The 22,631-nt window shown below is 39.1% G+C and overlaps 1 protein-coding gene across 1 annotated transcript in view; it reads right to left on the bottom strand.

Moving 5' to 3' along the window:
- Positions 1–6,124, bottom strand: part of LOC132123134 (LIM domain kinase 1-like) — a 49,260-nt gene extending 43,136 nt beyond the window's left edge. The window contains exon 1 of the mRNA XM_059533680.1: positions 6,001–6,124. Within this exon, the coding sequence (XP_059389663.1) occupies positions 6,001–6,058 (58 nt within the window). The 5' untranslated portion in view covers positions 6,059–6,124. The remainder of the gene's footprint in view (positions 1–6,000) is intronic.
- Positions 6,125–22,631: the final 16,507 nt, after the last annotated feature.

Raw genomic sequence — 22,631 nt, 5'->3', positions numbered from 1 at the left:
GTGTGTGTGTTCACTGTTGTGTGTGTGTTCACTGCTGTGTGTGTCCACTGCATGTGTGTGTGTTCACTGTTGTGTGTGTGTTCACTGCTGTGTGTGTGTTCACTGCTGTGTGTGTCCACTGCATGTGTGTGTGTTCACTGCTGTGTGTGTCCACTGCATGTGTGTGTGTTCACTGTTGTGTGTGTGTTCACTGCTGTGTGTGTCCACTGCATGTGTGTGTGTTCACTGTTGTGTGTGTGTTCACTGTTGTGTGTGTCCACTGCATGTGTGTGTGTTCACTGCATGTGTGTGTGTTCACTGCTGTGTGTGTCCACTGCATGTGTGTGTGTCCACTGCTGTGTGTGTTCACTGCATGTGTGTGTGTTCACTGCTGTGTGTCCACTGCATGTGTGTGTGTCCACTGCATGTGTGTGTGTTCACTGCATGTGTGTGTGTTCACTGCTGTGTGTGTCCACTGCATGTGTGTGTGTTCACTGCTGTGTGTGTCCACTGCATGTGTATGTGTTCACTGTTGTGTGTATCCACTGCATGTGTGTGTGTTCACTGCTGTGTGTGTCCACTGCATGTGTGTGTGTGTTCACTGCTGTGTGTGTCCACTGCATGTGTGTGTGTTCACTGTTGTGTGTGTCCACTGCATGTGTGTGTGTTCACTGCTGTGTGTGTCCACTGCATGTGTGTGTGTTCACTGCTGTGTGTGTCCACTGCATGTGTGTGTGTTCACTGCTGTGTGTGTCCACTGCATGTGTGTGTGTTCACTGCTGTGTGTGTCCACTGCATGTGTGTGTGTTCACTGCTGTGTGTCCACTGCATGTGTGTGTGTTCACTGTTGTGTGTGTGTTCACTGTTGTGTGTGTCCACTGCATGTGTGTGTGTTCACTGCTGTGTGTGTCCACTGCATGTGTGTGTTTTCACTGTTGTGTGTGTGTTCACTGTTGTGTGTGTCCACTGCATGTGTGTGTGTTCACTGCATGTGTGTGTGTTCACTGCATGTGTGTGTGTTCACTGCTGTGTGTGTCCACTGCATGTGTGTGTGTTCACTGCTGTGTGTGTCCACTGCATGTGTGTGTGTTCACTGCTGTGTGTGTCCACTGCATGTGTGTGTGTTCACTGCATGTGTGTGTGTCCACTGCATGTGTGTGTGTGTTCACTGCATGTGTGTGTGTCCACTGCATGTGTGTGTGTTCACTGGTGTGTGTGTCCACTGCATGTGTGTGTGTTCACTGTTGTGTGTGTGTTCACTGCTGTGTGTGTCCACTGCATGTGTGTGTGTTCACTGTTGTGTGTGTGTTCACTGCTGTGTGTGTGTTCACTGCTGTGTGTGTCCACTGCATGTGTGTGTGTTCACTGCTGTGTGTGTCCACTGCATGTGTGTGTGTTCACTGTTGTGTGTGTGTTCACTGCTGTGTGTGTCCACTGCATGTGTGTGTGTTCACTGTTGTGTGTGTGTTCACTGTTGTGTGTGTCCACTGCATGTGTGTGTGTTCACTGCATGTGTGTGTGTTCACTGCTGTGTGTGTCCACTGCATGTGTGTGTGTCCACTGCTGTGTGTGTTCACTGCATGTGTGTGTGTTCACTGCTGTGTGTCCACTGCATGTGTGTGTGTCCACTGCATGTGTGTGTGTTCACTGCATGTGTGTGTGTTCACTGCTGTGTGTGTCCACTGCATGTGTGTGTGTGTTCACTGTTGTGTGTGTTCACTGCATGTGTGTGTGTTCACTGCATGTGCGTGTGTTCACTGCTGTGTGTGTTCACTGCATGTGTGTGTGTTCACTGCTGTGTGTGTTAACTGCATGTGTGTGTGTCCACTGCTGTGTGTGTCCACTGCATGTGTGTGTGTTCACTGTTGTGTGTGTTCACTGCATGTGTGTGTGTTCACTGCTGTGTGTGTCCACTGCATGTGTGTGTGTTCACTGCTGTGTGTGTGCACTTGGATGTGTGTGTGTTCGCTGCTGTGTGTGTGTTGTGTCTGTGTGTGTCCACTGCATGTGTGTGTTCACTGCTGTGTGTGTGCACTTGGATGTGTGTGTGTTCACTGCTGTGTGTGTTCACTGCTGTGTGTGTGCACTTGGATGTGTGTGTGTTCGCTGCTGTGTGTGTGTTGTGTCTGTGTGTGTCCACTGCATGTGTGTGTGTTCACTGTTGTGTGTGTTCACTGCATGTGTGTGTGTTCACTGCTGTGTGTGTCCACTGCATGTGTGTGTGTTCACTGCTGTGTGTGTGCACTTGGATGTGTGTGTGTTCGCTGCTGTGTGTGTGTTGCGTCTGTGTGTGTCCACTGCATGTGTGTGTGTTCACTGCTGTTTGTCCACTGCATGTGTGTGTGTTCACTGCTGTGTGTGTGTTGTGTCTGTGTGTGTCCACTGCATGTGTGTGTGTTCACTGCTGTGTGTGTGCACTTGGATGTGTGTGTGTTCACTGCTGTGTGTGTGTTCACCGCTGTGTGTGTGCACTTGGATGGGTGTGTGTTCACTGCTGTGTGTATGCACTTGGATGGGTGTGTGTTCACCGCTGTGTGTGTGTTCACCGCTGTGTGTGTGCACTTGGATGTGTGTGTGTTCACTGCTGTGTGTGTGTTCACCGCTGTGTGTGTGCACTTGGATGGGTGTGTGTTTGCTGCTGTGTGTGTGTTGTGTCTGTGTGTGTCCACTGCATGTGTGTGTGTTCACTGCTGTGTGTGTGCACTTGGATGGGTGTGTGTTCACCGCTGTGTGTGTGTTCACCGCTGTGTGTGTGCACTTGGATGGGTGTGTGTTCACTGCTGTGTGTATGCACTTGGATGGGTGTGTGTTCACCACTGTGTGTGTGTTCACCGCTGTGTGTGTGCACTTGGATGGGTGTGTGTTCACTGCTGTGTGTATGCACTTGGATGGGTGTGTGTTCACTGCTGTGTGTGTGCACTTGGATGGGTGTGTGTTCACTGCTGTGTGTGTGCACTTGGATGGGTGTGTGTTCACCGCTGTGTGTGTGCACTTGGATGGGTGTGTGTTCACCGCTGTGTGTGTGCACTTGGATGGGTGTGTGTTCACTGCTGTTTGTATGCACTTGGATGGGTGTGTGTTCACTGCTGTGTGTGTGCACTTGGATGGGTGTGTGTTCACTGCTCTGTGTGTATGCACTTGGATGGGTGTGTGTTCACCGCTGTGTGTGTGTTCACCGCTGTGTGTGTGTTCACTGCTGTGTGTGTGTTGTGTCTGTGTGTGTCCACTGCATGTGTGTGTTCACTGCTGTGTGTATGCACTTGGATGGGTGTGTGTTCACCGCTGTGTGTGTGTTCACCGCTGTGTGTGTGCACTTGGATGTGTGTGTGTTCACTGCTGTGTGTGTGCACTTGGATGTGTGTGTGTGTGTGTTCACTGCTGTGTGTGTGCACTTGGATGTGTGTGTGTTCACTGCTGTGTGTGTGCACTTGGATGGGTTAAATACAGAGCACAAATTCTGAGTAAGGGTCACCATACTTGGCCACACATTACTTCACTTCAACTCACACACATTCTTCAAAATATATTTTGTGTTCAACAGAAACAGGAAATCATCATACAGGTTTGGAGCAACTCTAGGGTGAGTGAATGATTCCTCATGTTGGGTGAGCGATCCCTTTAACAGTGTTTCATTCGCGAGAGACCTTCATCCCTGTTGGTAAAAGAGCAGATGCTGGTTAGGGTTGTTTTGAAGCATGGCAGCTGGTTGATCTGGTTATAAGGTGGTTATGAGCTGGAGCTAGTTTCTTAGGACCAGTTTAAACCAGCTGCCATGCTCCAAAACATCCCTAACCAGCTCTTTTTCCAACAGGGATATGCTTCTGATTTTGCCATTTATGTTTGGACTGCTGTAGTTCTTGTCTTTGGGGTCTCCTGTGCCAGTTTGTAGTAATTTTGTAGTTTGTTTTTCTTATTGGTTGCCCTTGATTGTCTCCAGGTGTCCCTTGTTTCCTTGTCATCTCTTGTGTTTTTAAGCCCTGATTTCCCTGTGTTTTATTATCAGCTGCTAGATTTATGTATTCTGGTTCCCCGTAACCTGTTGAGCTTCAATGAAATTCTACCTTACAACAATTGCAATGACTTTACTTGTGTTAAATGTCACATATAAATTCAGTTTATAAATAAAATCTCTGTTCTTTTACTATGACTAAAGGTGTTTTTGCACAACAACAATGCATTAAAAAGATTTGGTTTTCCTTCACCTTTTTGAAAAGTTACTGAATACTGTCAGAAATCACACAGATGAACTGATGAGGAGGAGATGAGGCTCTGACGTTTCCCTGACAAACTCAACTTTTAATAAAAAAAATAACTGTAATATTGGACAGGTCACTGTAGCAGAGCTTCTGAAACCCAGTCAAACAAACACTCAAGACTTTGCTAAAAATCAGCTTTCTGCACTATAAATAAATAAATGATATAATAACAATAAAGGGAAGTTGTGGGAAGTCATGGCCTATTGGTTAGAGAGTTTGACTCCTAACCCTAGGGTTGTGGGTTTGAGTCTCGGGCCGGTAATACCATGATAGAGCTGCCCTTGAGCAAGACACTGAACCCCCAACTGCTCCCCGGGTGCTGCAGCATAAATGATGAACACTGCTCCGTGTGTGTGTGTGTGTGTGTGTGTGTGTGTGTGTGTGTGTGTGTGTGTGTGTGTGTGTGTGTGTGTGTGTGTGTGTGTGTGTGTGTGTGTGTGTGTGTGTGTGCACTTCGGATGGGTTAAATGCAGAGCACAAATTCTGAGTATGGGTCGCCATACTTGGCTGAATGTCACATCACTTTTGTCAAATGTACTTAGGCTTTGAGCATCTGTTCTCTTGTGTGAGATTCTGGACAGCATCTACCAGAGTCAAACAAACACTCGGTTTGAGGTTACTGGGTTGTCCTGAGTAGACAAACTGTCCTGTATTCATCTCTATATTCATCTCTGTGTGATTCATGGATAAACTGGAGGAATGTCTGGACTGTGGCAGAGAGCGAGTCGATGACAGGTGTGTGACAGATCAAACCTCATTCACACATCCATGGGTGAGTGTCTCTCACACACACACACACACACACACACACACACACACACACACACACACACACACACACACACACACACACACACAGGTGTTAGCCGGCTGCAGCTCTCTCACACACACACACACACACACACACACACACACACACACACACACACACACACACACACACACACACACACACACATTCAGCCCAGTTTCCTGTAATACCGCACACACATTTACTTCACATGAGGGCAGATGAACACAGGAAGAGCCGTTTGTCATTTTCCAAGATAACATCACATAAAATATGCAAAATATAAACAAAAACACTTACCATGGCACTCTGGACCTAACAAAGAGTGCTCTGGAATAGCATGTGAACAGGTGTATCTGTAAGTACTGGAGCATTACTGAACCACTGCACATTCCCAGACTTTCTGGCTACTTCAAATTTTACAAGTTGATTACGAGTTGATTTTCATTGGAATTTCAGGTACTAATAGATTTAAATGATTTCTGGTGTCCTCAATATGACCCTTTATGGACAGACTGAAGTTTCAACAAGTTATTATTATTATTATTATTATTATTACCTAAAAATATTAACAATACTTCATCACGCGCTAAAAACCATAGTAGACAAACATAAACATGGTAATGGTACGTTTGAGAACCAATATCAACAAACCCAGACCTTGAAATCTAACAGCTGCCGTGACGTGAGTCAGAAATGAACACAAGTGAACGGGACAGTTTACAGTTGAGCCCTAATGAGCGCATGTTTCCCGCACGCGTGTGCGCGCACTACTGCAGCAGGACAGCGCGCGAGCTACAGTAACACATCACGCAGCCTCACGGCGGATATTAAGTGTCATCAATCAAAAGCAGGTGCTGTTGTTGTGCGCAGAGCAGACAGACCGCATCAGAGAGGCGCAGCATCCTCACGACGTCTGATGAAGATGCGCTTCATACACATACTCTATTAACGCGATCCAGAAGACAGACTAACCTTCCTCCTCTCCCATGCGTTCGGCCTTCCAGGTGCAGCAGAGCAGCATCAACCTCATTCAAGCCTCAGACCGGGAGCGCCGCAACAGAAGCCCTTCCGCGGTAAGACACACTGGAGAAATGCGGCCGATGGAATCAGACCTACTATGGCGAGGGCTCGCCTCATGAATATTACACACGCACCGTTACTCTGCTGTCTCATTAGCTGAGCCTCGGAGTCGGTTGGTGGGCGGGAATGCGCAGGAGAGGTGCGGGAGCGCGAAGCTTTCCTCACAGGTCGCGCGCCTGGGCGCTTCCCGACGAACCTCTGAGCGCGCGCAGCCTTCGCCATAGTAGCATTCCTGCTGGACAGACACCGGGAAAACGGGCAACCGAACACTATCCCTGGAATCATAGCGGGAGCGCGGTGATGTGTGCGCGCATGATGTATCCATCTGGACTTTTAAATTGCTTTTATCTTGGAAAATGTCATATTTTTAAGAACAAACAACAGAGTCTTGTTTCATTGAAATATAAAGCACCTGTTTAAAGATGTCACAGATTATTTTTTTTAGATGTTTTTAGTTAGTTAGTTTGCTTGTTTGTTGTGAATATAGAATATTGGATTTATGAGTCATACACTCAGACTGCTGGATCTAATTCTGTAAATTGTTTTATAAAAGCTCCCGCACTTGATTTTGAATGCCTGGGCCTCTTTGGACAAAATACTCTGCAAACCCATGCCTGGGACCTCATTACTTTAATAAGCAGTTGCTGTTTTTATTTTTTTAAATTTATGTGGGTAAAGTGTTTTACTAAGGGAATAAGCCACATGAAGCTGTGCTTCACAGTGATCTGATCTCAGAACAGCTAAGGGCGTTTTAGACATGACCCAACATTCATAATCACAGTGTGTGTTTATCATTTTACACAATCATGCACACCAATAAATGCGTGTTGGGGGTATATTTTATTTCTTTTTTTTCACTAGAGCAGGTAAAAGCCGGGACTTCCGGGAACTAGTCAGGATATAGGTTGTGGAAAAGTGCAACAGCCCCGCCCCTTTATTTAAATAAGATGGAAATCCCACGGCACAATAGAGAAGACCTGGTAGGGCTCACAGGCAGGTCAAATACAGCACCAGGTACACTGAGACATGATAAAGTGTCTCCAGATGGATCCAAAAACAGTATCAACTGAGTATTGTAAAAACTGACACATTATATGTTTGATAATACATTGGCTGGGGAGGCTCTCTGGACACACACACACACACACACACACGTTGAGGGGATTTACATACATCGCCTTCACACACAGAGACACATCTTAAAATAGCACACACAGTTCCACAATGACTACAATGCTGAAGCTATTTAAAGCAAAGAAGTTACTGTCATATGATGTGTACAAACTCGATAATTGGTCAACATGTCAAGTTCAAATGGTTCACAACAACATAAGGCAAAGTAACCTCTTGTTAAATGATCCAATCCACTGTAAGTGTATGATATATATTAAAGATTAAATAAACACATTCTTGGTCAAACAGGGAAAAACATAAGCACATCTTTTAATCTTACAGCTTTAAACATACATAATGTACTAGTCAGAACTATGCTTACTATTTTACAGAGTTACTTTCAGTTTGACGGATCCAAAACAGATGATTGATATTAGACGTAAGGCATCATTCACTTCTGCTTGTTCTCAGCATAATCAGAGCAGAGCTCTTCATACTTCACACAGTGTGTAAGAATGAATGCTGCGATCGAGCCGCACACTGTCCCTGTCAGACCTTCTGTCGTTCACAAAGCTCTCTTAGCCTAATATGTATTTCTATGCTAGTAACATGCATATTATCATGGCATGTTTACAAAAGCACCCTTTCTAAAGTGTCTCAAATCAGGAGATGACATTCAAACTGAAGACACTCACTGATGCTTCATGAAAGCCTAAGTCCTCCAGAGGGGGTGAATCTCACAAAATGTGGCAAGAACATGTCACGGGCCACATTTCATCGCAAAATTACAAGAAATTATATTTTCATGAAGAAAATGAAAATAATGTTAGAAATGAAAATAAGTTTATTATAAAAGTATTTATACATACTTTTAAATAAGACACTTTTTTAGCATACTGTTTTACAGTAATGAAACTAAAATATTGTCACAGAGAACAATTAATAATTACAAATAATTGAAGTACCAGATATCTTTAAATTTTAGCTGAATATGTGTTTAACTGCCTACATAAAACAGGCTGAAGTTTCTTCATGCAAAATATAACTAGCGTGTGTGAGAGTGACACCCATAAAGGACTGTAATCGTAAAGCTGCTGGAAGGTGAGAAGCATAGTAAGATGTGAAGTATTTAATCAGCAGTCTGACGCGTTCACTTACTCTAAACCTGCACCGCTGATGTGTTGAGAGGACGCTGGATGATGATGTGCAGGCAAGAAATGGCATTACTTTAAGAGTCTAGAGTGTGAGATCATGACTGCAACTGAGCAAAAGAGCTTCGGATGGTCTCGGGAACATCCACAAATTAGAGGTCGTGGTTAAAACGTTGACAGTTACACAACAGCAGTGCCAGCTAATCAACCCGGTTATAATAGGAAACAGTAACAAGATGGAATGTGCCATAAGGATTGGAATTATTTTCACAAAACACTAGATGTTTCAGGGATCTTGGATTTGTTACAGATATTTACGATTAGTACAAAACATAACACTTGTGCATGTTGGGATTGATTGTTTGAGTATCAAAAGTACATTCTGGAGCATGCAGTAGCACCACGTTTCTTGAGGTCACTTCACATCTCAAGAGATCCTTTACTTTCTCCTCCTCCCGCAGTATTTTCCTTGGCAGCCGGCTCCTCCTGCAGAACAACACCACAGACAACACCTGATCACACATGAAACACTGCAGAACAAACATCTCCAGCTGGGTCAGAGAAGGGTGGGTTTGAATGAGGATGATGACAGTTTTCATTCTTGGGTGAATTATCCCTTGTATCGATATCATTTCTTGATATATAACAAGAAAAAAATGTAAACAAATTTCATCCATCAGAAATGTGCCTGACCCATATCCGAACGCAGAGTGATCCTCTGGGGAATCTCGACTACTTTAAGATGTCCAGCCGTGAGGATCCGCTGTATAAACTCACATATGTTCAGCGAATCATGTAAATGCAAACTTCAGAAGTAGGCTGGTGTTTGGTGGGATTTAGGATCAGGACATTTAGTTGAGGACATCAGAAATGCGAGCAGTGATTATGTGGTGGCAGGATTAATTCTGTCTCATCGGTTCACCTCAGACTCTCGTACCTTGATAACCTGCTCCCAGGAATCCCGTCAGTCCACCTCCGTATTTGGCTGCTTTGGCTGAGGAAAGAAGCACACATGAAATACATATTAAACAAGTACTGCTGAAATCTGCACCTTGATTGCAATGCAAGTTGAACTGGTTAAGAAAAAGTCTGCCATATGCATCAATGTAAGTATAACGCTGGATGTGCTAACACTGCTAATCGTACTCTTTCTTCACACGTACTGTCAAGAAAGTTTGCATTAACTGAAAAGTTTCAGAACTGATGTACAGGCTTTTCTCCTGTTGAAGCTCCATATTTGAAATTAATGCACTAAGCTATTGTATGAGTTCAAAGGGTTTGGAAAATAGTGCCTGAGTTGTATGGATGAATTTTATGATACTTTGTTTTACTTTCATTTAGCAGCTTACTTTCATTCTGCTGAATCTTCCAGTGATCTTTTAAGGCTTGTAAGAGTTTTTACCTTGTTGTAGTGACAGTCCTGCTCCATATCCTCCTATAAACACAAGAAATCACTGATTTATTATTATGAGCTTTTCTAATCACATGAGCCACTAAGAGAAATGTGGCATTGTGTCTAATTATGTAAGAAATAGATGCCTACAGGAACTGTGAGTAAACCAACAGACAGCATCAGTTCCAGCAGGAGATTTACGACCAGCTGTGACTAACAGCATCTGGACGGAAATAATAATAAAGCCACCATGCGCCTCTATGTTGTGATTATATAATAGCTAAGACATAACAGCATGTATTATGACAGCAGCTTGGGTGTGAGTATTAGCAAACGGTGGGACTGGCATTATGGTCAGAAAGCAAATACACTTTGTATGATATTTGTACTTCAAGTCAACGCTTTTAATAGCGAGCAGATTTCAGCAGTCAACATGTCCTTCTGCAATGTTCAATGACTTTTTTCAGCTTATTATGTGTCAGGACATTTTGTTAAAAGAGGTCCTATTATGCTTTTTTGCCTACAATTTCAAAACTTCCTTACTGTTTAACGGTGCTGTGAATTCATGAAAAAGATCTGCAAAGTAAAAGCCCAAATTGTCTTTTTTGAGAATGTACACATTGTCACGGTCATGGACTTTTTGTTCCTTTTGTGTTTCCCTATTTTGTTCATGTTCCATTCCTTGTTTTGACATCCTCCTGTTTCCATTCCCATTATTACTTTCCTTGTGTTTAAAAACCGGTTTAGTTCCTCCTTGTCCGCTATTAATGTGATGTATTGATGTTAAGTTCTGATGTTTCGAGATTTGTGTTGGATGTGCCCTTATTCTCCCTTGAGCATTAAAAGAACTCTTTTGATATATCTTCCTCGTGCTCCTCAATAGATATGATGGGTTTGTTGTTGCTGGAGTAACTGAGGAACAGTCCCCACCCTCTTCTCTCTTATGAAAAATAACCATGGTTTTACTACAAATGAAGCCAAAAAAGCCATGGTTATTGTAGTTTACTAACCATAGTCTAACCATGGTATTTGTAGAAAACTGTGGTTGTACAAATATGGTAATCAATGCCTGCGATGTAGCCACAGACCCATTGCTGTATCAGAACAGCAGTGAACGTACTGTGATTATCAGCCTTATGTGAATAGCTGTGATAGTATGTGTGTGAATAAAACTATATTTTCTTCCTGTTCCTGTTCATAATCTATTCCACATCTTCTGATCCTCTGTTATAAACAGCTCATTACTTGGAGCTAAAGACTACTGAGACCTTTATGAAACAAGCAATGGCTCTTGAAACTTGAAATATTTGTCTACTAGTCTGATACAGAGGCGCTGAATGTCAAATGGAGATAAAATAGGAATTAAGATTATTTCAATAAAATGCTACCTGGATATGTTTGTGGATATCCTCCATATCTTCCTGGAGCTACACCACCTGTAGGAAGAAAAGCCAAAATGATTTAGTGCTGTGACTCAACTGATCTAAAACACAGTACTTAATCGATAGAAAATATTAGTAGACATTATAACTTCCAATCTCATAGAAATTGTAAAGACTTTAGTATCTTGGTCAATTTAAGCACATACTGAAATCATGTAGATCTCTTCTGAACTAACAGTGGAGACAAATGTAAGAGTTTCTCAGTATATTTCTCAGGAGAAACACCTGTCTGTGAAGTATTGTGAATACGGCAAGTATTCTAGCAGATGGTTATGGCTGGGTTTGCTATCTTTTATTAAGATCTGTGTGAAGCAATCATTTTTTGTCCAGTTAATGTTGGGCCTCACCTGGCTGTGCTAATCCTGTACCCAAAGAGCCGTAGCCTGTTGATAGAATTAGATGGGAAACACTCAGGACAATCATAACTCACTCATTTAATATTTTGAATTGTTAGATCCTTTACAATTCCCCAGCAGAGAAGATGTGCAGTTAAACAAAGCTTCTGTGTCAATCTATGGTCATGGGGAGTACATTTGTTCTTGGGTAAAAACTTTGAAAATGAATTTAGTGATGCTTCTAAAATGCTGTGTGGAGTTGTGACTTGTGTTGCAATTTTGTATGCTTTATTTTGGTACCTGGTTTAGGTGGTTTAGCACCAGCTCCCACACCCACACCTACTGGAAACCCTCCACCTGCAACAAGATGGTCGCATGGTCTTTAACAACAGTCCAGTAACATAACAAAAGCTAATTCAACCATATGTTCAGTATTTTGAGAGAAACTGTGCGTGTCATGTTACAGAATCAAGACTGTCCCTGCAGAGGATGTCACAACTGATGTAATGTCCTAGATTATCATCACTTTCAGTCTGGAGTTTAGATTACTGAAACACATACAGTACCATTAGTTTGATGCTATAGCAGTCACTGAGCTGTTGAAAGACATATTTTCGTACAGTGTCATCTGTTAGGTGAACTTTGATATCAAATTTGCTAATTGTGGTAAGAAATTGTAATGATGAAGCTTATACAACATCATGTTGATAATACACAGGATAATCCCGTCTATCCTCGACACTCTGCATAATATGATCTGCACTCCACACTATCCTTTGGAGTATCTTGAAGGGCAGTCTTAAATTACATCGATTATACATTACGACTGGGGTACTTCAGGGCTCGATGCTTGGCCCCCTTCTCTTCGTGATATACACAACATCTCAGAGACCTATTACTATCCTCATAGAAAATTTTGTCTTAGCACTGCAACATTGATGACATGCAGTTCAACTTTTCTCACCAGTCTTACCATTCTAATATGGGTGTTTGGATCTCAGCTTACCATCATCCTGGGTGGAAAAAACATGGTCCAGCAAAGATAGAGCTCTTTCCAGGTCAGTACATCAATTTAACGCAACATCAATGAAAATGCCAAAAGTTTTAAAACTTTGCATTCAAGTAATTAAGTGATTAACTAAGTGCTGATTGTTAATTAGTGATGAACAGCTGCTGTTAACAAACAGAATCACTGAAGAAAAGAGAAACACAAGAACTACTACAACTGACTTCAGACACAGCCTTAGATGAAATCAACTGAAATAAAATACATGAAATCTCTCAAGATCTGATTAAACAACCCCACAAACAGCATCACCAGCTCCACTTATTAATAACCAGACTGACTTTATTTCTGTCAGACGTCTACAGAAGATCTTATTGAGAATGAACTAAGGTTTAGATGTTGATTTATTGTTTCATTTGAAGTAACCATGTTAGAGATCAGTGTTTGCTTTAGTTGGGCTCTTGACCCTTGACTTCTGTCTTAGTGTTTTCTCTGCAGAGCATGCTGGGAGCCATGGATGAGTTTTGTACTACAGTAGTACCCAGCATGCATTGCAGCATGTTTTTTTATGGTCACCATTGTAGAGGTTCATATTCTGATTATTGATGTCTGTGTGTGACTGTTTGACACCGTAGAAGACCACACTTTTTAAAAGTCATTCAGATTAACTGATTATCACAGAACCACTGGCTCTCAGAATCACTTTTACTATAATCAATCAAATTACACAACACCTATTTCATCAGAGATTAGACTCCGTACAATTCAATAATTGATGATTATCATCTCCAATATAAAGTATAACAACCTACACCTAGATACAGGGTAACACCTGATGGCATTTCTTCTGGGCTTTTGAGATGCAAGAAACATGTTTCAGAAACACACAGTTATAACAGCCAGAGAAAACACAAAGACTGAAGTCACGGGTCAAGAGCCCAACTAAAGCAAACACTGATCTCTAACATGGTTACTTCAAATGAAACAATAAATCAACATCTAAACCTTAGTTCATTCTCAATAAGATCTTCTGTAGACGTCTGACAGAAATAAAGTCAGTCTGGTTATTAATAAGTGGAGCTGGTGATGCTGTTTGTGGGGTTGTTTAATCAGATCTTGAGAGATTTCATGTATTTTATTTCAGTTGATTTCATCTAAGGCTGTGTCTGAAGTCAGTTGTAGTAGTTCTTGTGTTTCTCTTTTCTTCAGTGATTCTGTTTGTTAACAGCAGCTGTTCATCACTAATGCTCAATCAGCACTTAGTTAATCACTTAATTACTTAATTTCAATGTATATCTTCTTTCAATGAACTCAACTGAATTAAGTTCAGAGTACTCATAACTGTTAGTTTTTTCAACTTAAATGGTTTAAGGCAATCGGTTTCCTCAAATGGTTTGAGTTAACATAACTTAAGGATATCTGTTTACTCAAACCGTTTGAGTTAAGATTACTTGTCGGGTTTTACAGTGCACTAAAATATCAGAAATATCACAATCTTCCTAACTGAGCACAAAGGACATTATCCAGACTTTTGTATGCAAATGTACCAGAATGCTGTTCAGTCTTACACCTCTGTGTAAAACATCACATCCAAGCCACTGATGCTCCGATCAGTTTCTGGAGCACCCTCCTCCTTTCACTAACTAACTGCAAATCCTCCATCAGAAGTCTACGGTTGGACAGCTAAGTGCCTCCGTACCTTCAAGAAAAGTGTAAAAACCTTGGACTGTTAATGCACTTGGCATGCATTTTTATTCAAAGAAGGGCCATAGGTTTGATTTTGACATTGGTGAGGACATAACAGCAGACAACTCCCCCCCCACACACACACAGACCACCATCCAACTACCCCAACATTTATAATTATATATACTGTATATATATATATTAGGGCTGGTCAAGTTAATGCTTTATAATTCCGTTAACGCATTAATTTATTAATGCCGATAATTATTTTATTGCGCGTTAACACAGTTTTTGTAATTATATAAGTCTGTTGCACATTGGCTTTGAATAAACAGACAAATCATGGGTCATAAAAGCTCCCGATCAAATTATTTAGGCTAAGCATCAGCATTCACAAACCACTAACGGAAAAGAATGCCACGAGCTTGTAATCAAAACTTCATAAATGGGAAAGCGATAGCACGTAAAGACAGCAGAGAAGCATTTGCTCAGCACAGTGGACTGCATTGTTTTATTAACTTTGTGGTTTGTTATTTTGAGTCGTATGATGCGGTAACACACGGCCCTCTCACAATATATTGCTGTACACATCTATCGCTTTTGCCGCTCATAAATATTCACCCAATCATGCACCACATATCAGAAGATCTGTGTTCCAGCATGGTTAACGCTCACTCACTGTCAGGGACAGTCAGGGACTGCTAAACGTAACGATCACACTAGTCAAACGAATCAGGCTTTTGGGGCCAAATGCGCTTTGGCACGGTTAAGATTGTCTAGTGTGAGCACACACTAATTATTCTCCCGCATCCCGCACACATGAGTCTCTACCCGCACATCAAGTGTTGTCCCGCGGTGCACTCTGCTGCAATGTTTCCTGCGATCCTGCAGGTCTTTAATAGGAAGATGCCTGTTATAATGTTATAATCGAGGCTCTGGACTCTGGAGCATAACTTGTTTTTCTAGAACAAACTATTAAATATTTTCTATAAAAACGTTAATGTCCTGGCATTGACAAAAATCTTGTTTTATATTTAATTTAATTACAATAATGTTATAAGTTAAGATTTGAAAAAAGAACCTTATTTGTTTAAAGTGTTTGCAAACCATATTGCACTTTTGTTCATATAGCAATACTTTTAAATGAAAATAAAGTGCACAATACACTACTTTTGAATGCATTATTAGTTTTGTGCATAACAGTGCGATTAATCGTAGACAATCATGCGATTTAAAAAAACTACAAAATTGTACCAAATACTGTATATATACACAGCAAAATACCCAGTGTTAATTTAACACTCTGAGTGTGGACTCATATAAACTCTGAAGCAGTGTTAAAAGTAACACTGAAGCAGAGTTGAAATTAATGAGATAATTAAGAAATTAATTGAGTTATGATTGACTATTATTGAAGACACCTGATGTTAACAAGCAGAATCACCAAACGAGAAAATCACAATTTGTGTGCACCAATCAGAATCTATTTGCACGCACATGAGCAGCTTCATCTCGGAGACACATTCTGTCTTTGCGCTTGCCAAATTCCGCCATGTAAATAGCAAATCCGTCACGAGTGCAACTGCCTCTTAAAGGGAATGGAAGATGAGAATCTGAGTGGTTTATTGCACGTTATGCCCAAAAAACACCCATTACTCATTAAGAGAATAGGGACAACCCGTTTAGACCATGCGCCCGGGCGCGCAAACCATTTTTCCGTCATTAAAATAGCAAAAGTGGATTTGGACACGCCCTGAGTGCACCTGCGCCGTGCTCTTTACACTTTGTGTTTCGTTAAAATAGGGCCCTAAATGTGAAATTGCATTAATTCATCCCACTCGCAAAAAAACAGATTTAGTATTCATCCAAATGAATTTTGAATTATGAATATGACGCAAACCTACAATAATTAAATATGTTAAATAACACAAATGTATCTAATCCCATTTTATTCAACCATACCAATAAGCACAAAGGCCTTTAGATAAACGAACAATTGTGCTTCATTGTTTTTTGTTTTATTTTTGTTTTTTCATTGTTGAAGAGTGTTGAACCTTCTTCTCATGGGTTCTATTGTACAGATGTGAATTTACTTTTCCTTCAGCCTGAGGTTTATTCATGACACTTTTTGGTCTGAAAGGGCTTTTACATTTGCTATAAAAAGAACTTATCAAAATCGTAATTACTTTTTTTAGGGAGTAACACAATATTGTAATGCATTATTTTTAAAGGTAACTTTCCCCAACACTGTATATATATATATATATATATATATATATATATATATATATATATATATATATATATATAAATGTTACACCCTTTGTTCAAAGTGATAGTGATATATACTGTATTGCTTTAAAAACATGGATTTCATCAGTTCATGTATTCCCTGGGAGACGCAGGAACATAGTATTGTTAGTTCCATGCACTACTTTTTAAACCACAGGAACACTGCTAAATGATCAAATATCAAGTAATGTGGATTTGAATGGCATCTCACCTGTACCAGGTACGAGTCCACCTGGGACACTGCCTGCTCCTGCAATACCTGTACCAAACACAGTAGGGCACTTATGGGATCAGAATCCAGCAAAAATGTATTGCAGTCACAGATTGAAAAATAATAAGCATAAATCTAATATTTTAAAACACATGTAAAATAATAACGCAAAAAAAAGCGGAAAAAAAAAATGCAATTTAAAAAAAATAATAATAAACAGCGCGGTCATGGATCGAAAATTAATAAGCATGAATCAAAAACGTAAACACATTTAAAATTGTATTGCATAAAACTGAAACATGAATTTAAAATTTTCCAAATCGCAAACTAAAACAGGTTTCCTGCTCATATGTTACTTTTTTGTGTGCTTACGGTCTTTTCCCCTTTGCTCTTGTTTCCACGTTCTGTGACTGCAAGAGACACCCCTCGCTGCAGACTGTAGCCTGTCACGTCATGTATGTGTTTACCACGCATGCGCTTGTAATTTGCATTGCGTGATGACGTTAGCTGTTTTCGCGTAGTGCGTGCATTAAAACGATGCGCATACTTAACAGAAAACTCTAATAAAATGTTAAAGTATTAAAGAACATTAAGTTGTAAAAAAAGACGGGAAAAACAACCATGTTTAACCATGTTTCATCTGAGGTAAAATTATACGGAATTAAAGTTTATTCTGTAATATCTGTGTAGTATCTTACAATATATTAACATTGCACTTTACTTCACTGTGTATATTGTAATATTACACTTTAATGGCACCTTATATTTCTTATTGAGCTAGTCAAAATTACAACAGATAAAGTACAGTAGTCGGCTCTAATAGTGCAGATGGTAAAAAGTCAGTTGTTCACAATTTGATGCAATCGATCCGGGTCCGAATCTGCCTTTTGACAGTTTTTTTCACCCTTTTCAAATTTCAAATCACATCAGGAAAGCATTTATTTTAAATAAAAACGAAGGAAATAATCAAACAGTTTTGAGGGAGGGCTTTATTGTCCTAATATGCTGGCATCCATTTAATAATTAGAATTAAAATTATAATTTACACTCAGTCATTATTGCTTACTGTTTTATAATGTACTACAATACTGAGGTGCAGATAATTGCCACTATTTGCAATAAGTAATATAAATAGCAGAAAATCCTGCTATTTTAACATAGTATAAATAAAATCTATAGCCATTTGCTCTAAGTGTAAACCACTGCCTTTCTTATTTTAATCTTTCCTTTGCTATGGTTCTTGTTTATCTATTTTTTAACTAGAAATTTGGACATTTTTCTTTTGCTTTAGCAATACTGCATGTGAAACATTTAAGCCAGTAAAGTAGTTTTAAGTTCAGTTGACTACATACAGTATATTTTCACTGTCTGCATCCCATTTTATGCAAGGTGCCTCCAAAAAAAACAAACTAATGACAGTGATCTTTTTTTATTTATTTCAAAGAACAAAACAGAAAATATAATTGTATATACAAATATAGATTAAGACTATAGACATGACACGAGAAAAACATATCTGAAATTCACCTCCATCACTGATAAAACAATAAGTCAAGCAGTATCCTTTGAATGAATCAAACCCACACAGGACGCTCCTCCTGCGACTCCTCACACACAGGTGGACAGTCTTTAAATATCTCACTGCACCGGAGGCACTGGGTCAGAGAACATGACGCCCGGACACTCAGGTTGTATTGTTCAGACAATGCACTCCAGTTCACCTAATTTACATAAAATAACAAACAATACCTAAGCAATATTAAATCATTTTAAAGAAAGGCAGAAGAGCCATACAAGGAAAATATTCTAAATGTATTTTTAAATATATTATAGCATGGTGTTAGAAAAAGTGTTATTTGCTTTGTCTGTAAACTACCTAAGAGATTTAATTTATAACCAGCATTAACATCAACTAAATTAATAAAGTTTGTCAAGTCAAAATTTAGGTTGGCTTGGCTTGAGAAAGCATGGCCTGAAAGTTTGAAGTTTTTGTCAATTTGAAAATGTTAGAGTTGAGGGCTATACAGTGTGTCAGAGAAAGAAAAACAGATAATTACAGGACTCTAGCCACATGAAGTGGGTCTCTTCTCTGAATTTCTTCTCACTGACAATGTCCCCAAAAAGTCATATTAAAGACATACGAAGGTCAGTTTAAGAGGTAACACTTTACAATAAGGTGTCATTGGTAAACACTAGTTAATGTATTAATTAACATGAACTAACAATGAACAATACATGTGTTACAGTATCTATTAATCTTTGATAATGTTAATGAAAAAGTATTGAAAAGATTGTATTGAAGAATTACAAATATTATATTTTTTTGCAATGCTTGCAACCATCAATGGCATTACTTACATTAATAAAGTATTTCTGCTCTATTTTAATACATCTTTAATGGTTCATTTAAGGTGAAATAAGACTTTGAAAGACCAGCATTCGACAACTATATCATAAAACTTGTCATAAATGTTTGAAATCGCACACATTTGCAATGACACTCTCTATGATTATGACCAAAGCATTCTTACAATTAAAAGCAATTTAAATGCAATTTTTTTAGAAAACAAAATATCTCATATCCACCATACCTTACGAACATCCGGAAGTGAATGAACCTGGATATGCGCATTAATGACAGTCAGTACGGCGCACAATCGTATTTACGGTAAATAAATATACGTTACTGCGCATGCACGGTAAACACATACGTGACGTCACCGCGCTACAGTCTGCAGCGAGGAGTACTTGGATTGCAATTCTAAAAGTTGCAGTTAGAGTTTCATGTAAATCAGGGCAGGCTTCAGCCTTCATTGGAGTGACGTCAACTCCCCCTTGGACTGATTGGATAGGGGGCAGCTGTCAATCTAGAACTTGTGGGCCAATGGTGATGCTGAAGCCTGCCCTGATTTACATGAAACTCTAACTGCAACTTTTAGAAACGCAAGCGCAGAACGTGGAAACGAGCAAAGGGGAAAAAGACCACAAGCACACACAAAGTAACATATGAGCAGGAAACCTGTTTTTGTTTTCATATTTGGAAAATTTTAAATTAATGTTTAAGTTTTGTGCAATATAATTTTAAATGTGTTTACATTTTTTATTCACACTTATTATTTTTCGACCCATGACCGCGTTGTTTGTTATTTAAAAAAAAATTGCATTTGTTTTTCGGTTTTGTGCGTTATTATTTTACATTTTACATTTTGGATTTATGCTTATTATTTTTCGATCTGTGACTACAATATATTTGGCAGGATTCTGATCCTACACAGCAAAAAAATCTGAGTGAAATCAACTCTGCTGGGAGTACATGTGAGACAACACTCAAGAGTGTGAAAGTGTTAAAATAGGAGTGTTAAATTAACACTGAAGCTGAGTTAAAGTTAATGAGATAATTAAGTGATTAATTGAGGGATGATTGACCATTATTGACGAGACCTGATGTTAACATGCAGAATCAACAAAGATGAAAATCACTATTTTAATGGTGTCACCATTATAGTGGTCAGTGTTTGCTTTAGTTGGGCTCTTGAACATTACATTTTTAAAGTCAGATTTGGTTTGGCTGTTACAACTGAATTGTAACAAACAGACAAGAAAAAAATCTAAACATGGGCATTTGACCTGAATCACCAAACTCAATTAATCTTCTCAGGCTCAAATTAAGTTTTAGTAACTTAGTAAATTTAGTAACCTTTAGTAAAGTTTTTAGTACTCCAGATACATAAAATATGTATCTGGAGTAATAAGGTTTTAGTTTTTAACTGTTGCAAATCAGCAATGCCTGCCTTGAGAGGGTTAAAGCCTAATCAGATTTGATTGACCTCATTGATTATAACAACCCTGTTATTGTACAGTACCCACTAATTTAAATGATTTCTTGAAAGTTGTTCTGATCATAAGAAAAGCTTGCTTTAGGCACACACATACATCAAAAATTAGTGTAGGAATCTCAACAACAGTGACAAACAGCATATTCTGAAAAATAGAACAACTCTAAACATTAGAAAACAAACTACTAAAAGAAACATAAAAAACAAAAATAGAATAGAAAGAATAAAAGAAATTACTGAAACAATTCAGCTAATAATTTATTCATGCCGCACTGCATCATGGGAGCCATGGATGAATTTTGATAGATGGCACCCAGAATGCACTGCAACATGCTTTTTGGATTTTCACCATTGTTGAGATTGACAGGTTGATTCTTGATGTTTGCATGTATAACTGAAAGACTCTTTTCAAAGATTTTTGACCAAACAACTTTTAAGAAATTCCTCAGATTGTATTTAAAATGCTGGAAATACTTTGTTGAACAGTCATAGGGCTGCAATAATCAACGATCTAACTTTAACTCAGTAATTCAAGAATAACAATAGTCTTTGCTTGTCCATCAGTTTTAAAACTCTGTTATAACAGCCAATTAAAATCTGACTTTAACACTTTAGGGGTCAAGAGCCCAACTAAAGCAAATATTGACCACTATAATGGTGACATTAAAATAGTGATTTTCGTCTTTGTTGATTCTGCATGTTAACATCAGGTCTCGTCAATAATGGTCAATCATCACTCAATTAATCACTTAATTATCTCATTAACTTAAACTCAGCTTCAGTGTTAATTTAACACTCCTATTTTAACACTTTCACACTCTTGAGTGTGGTCTCACATGTACTCCCAGCAGAGTTGATTTCACTCAGATTTTTTTGCTGTGTATAGGCACTGAGTCAGCATAAAGTCAGACCCAGTTTTGATAATTATTCTATGCCTGCATGAACATGACTTTACTAATAATGTCTAGGTTGAGACATTATTCCATAAAGTCTTACATTTACATGTATACCAGAAATTCCTTTCCATATGGTAATCAGCATTTTCTGATTAAACTAAAACATGCATGTTTACATGCACATTCTTTTACAATGGATCTCGGAAATTCTGAAGATGTTTAAATGAACTTAGAATTTCACTAGGTTTAATGCAACTGCATTTCACATATTTGACATCTGGGATATTGTTTTAATTTGCTTATAGCAGTCAAGATTTGATCAAGATTTTGACCAATTAATTCCAATATCTGAATATCCTTGTTCATGTAAACTTTGTTACTGATGCCTGAGTAATCTTTAGCAAATATATGTTGTATGAGTTTATATCTGATCTTACCAGGGGCTTTTAGAGGTTTGGCTCCAGGTAACACACCAGTTCCAATCCCAGTGCCTCCAGAAAATGGGCCTAAAACAAAAGGAGGAAGAAATATTTAGCACGATTTTGACTTTGGTCAGTCTTTTATGTTTTTGTCTTTAACGATAGACTAATAAAATTTACCATAGCCATAGGGGTAAACCCCACCAGGACCTGTAAACACAGAAGTGTACTTTACACTGAAGTCAAGGGCAATGGTAATATTTCAGCATATTTACTCAAAATTTGTGTTTGTTGTTAGCTTTGGGAGCGTTTGTATATTTACTGCCCTTTTCATATGTCAGAAGTTATACTTCCTGAGTTTTACCTAGGGGAAGATTGTATATATTTCTGTTTTGACACACAACTATATTTATCTGTTGCTACAGCAAAACTATGTTTGCTGAGTGTATATATCAGCTTTTGATTTGCTTTGATTTGAAAGTGCTTTGGAGGATTAAACATAATATCAGATGTATCATGGCACTCCATGAGACCGTAGAACTGAAAGATTAATTTATTTAAATGGTACACAAAATTGTCCAAAAATAAATAGATTAAAAATAATTATATATATATATATATATATATATATATATATATATATATATATATATATATATATATCTGATCTCTCATTAAATGCAACTTAAACTTCACCACTGTGTGTGTGTGTGTGTGTGTTTGTGTGTGTGTGTGTGTGTGTG

The sequence above is a fragment of the Carassius carassius genome, chromosome 41 (assembly GCF_963082965.1).
Source record: "Carassius carassius chromosome 41, fCarCar2.1, whole genome shotgun sequence".
In the NCBI taxonomy this organism is placed as follows: Eukaryota; Metazoa; Chordata; class Actinopteri; order Cypriniformes; family Cyprinidae; genus Carassius; species Carassius carassius.
Note: the sequence above shows the minus strand (reverse complement) of the source record. Positions and strands in the feature narration are given on the sequence as shown.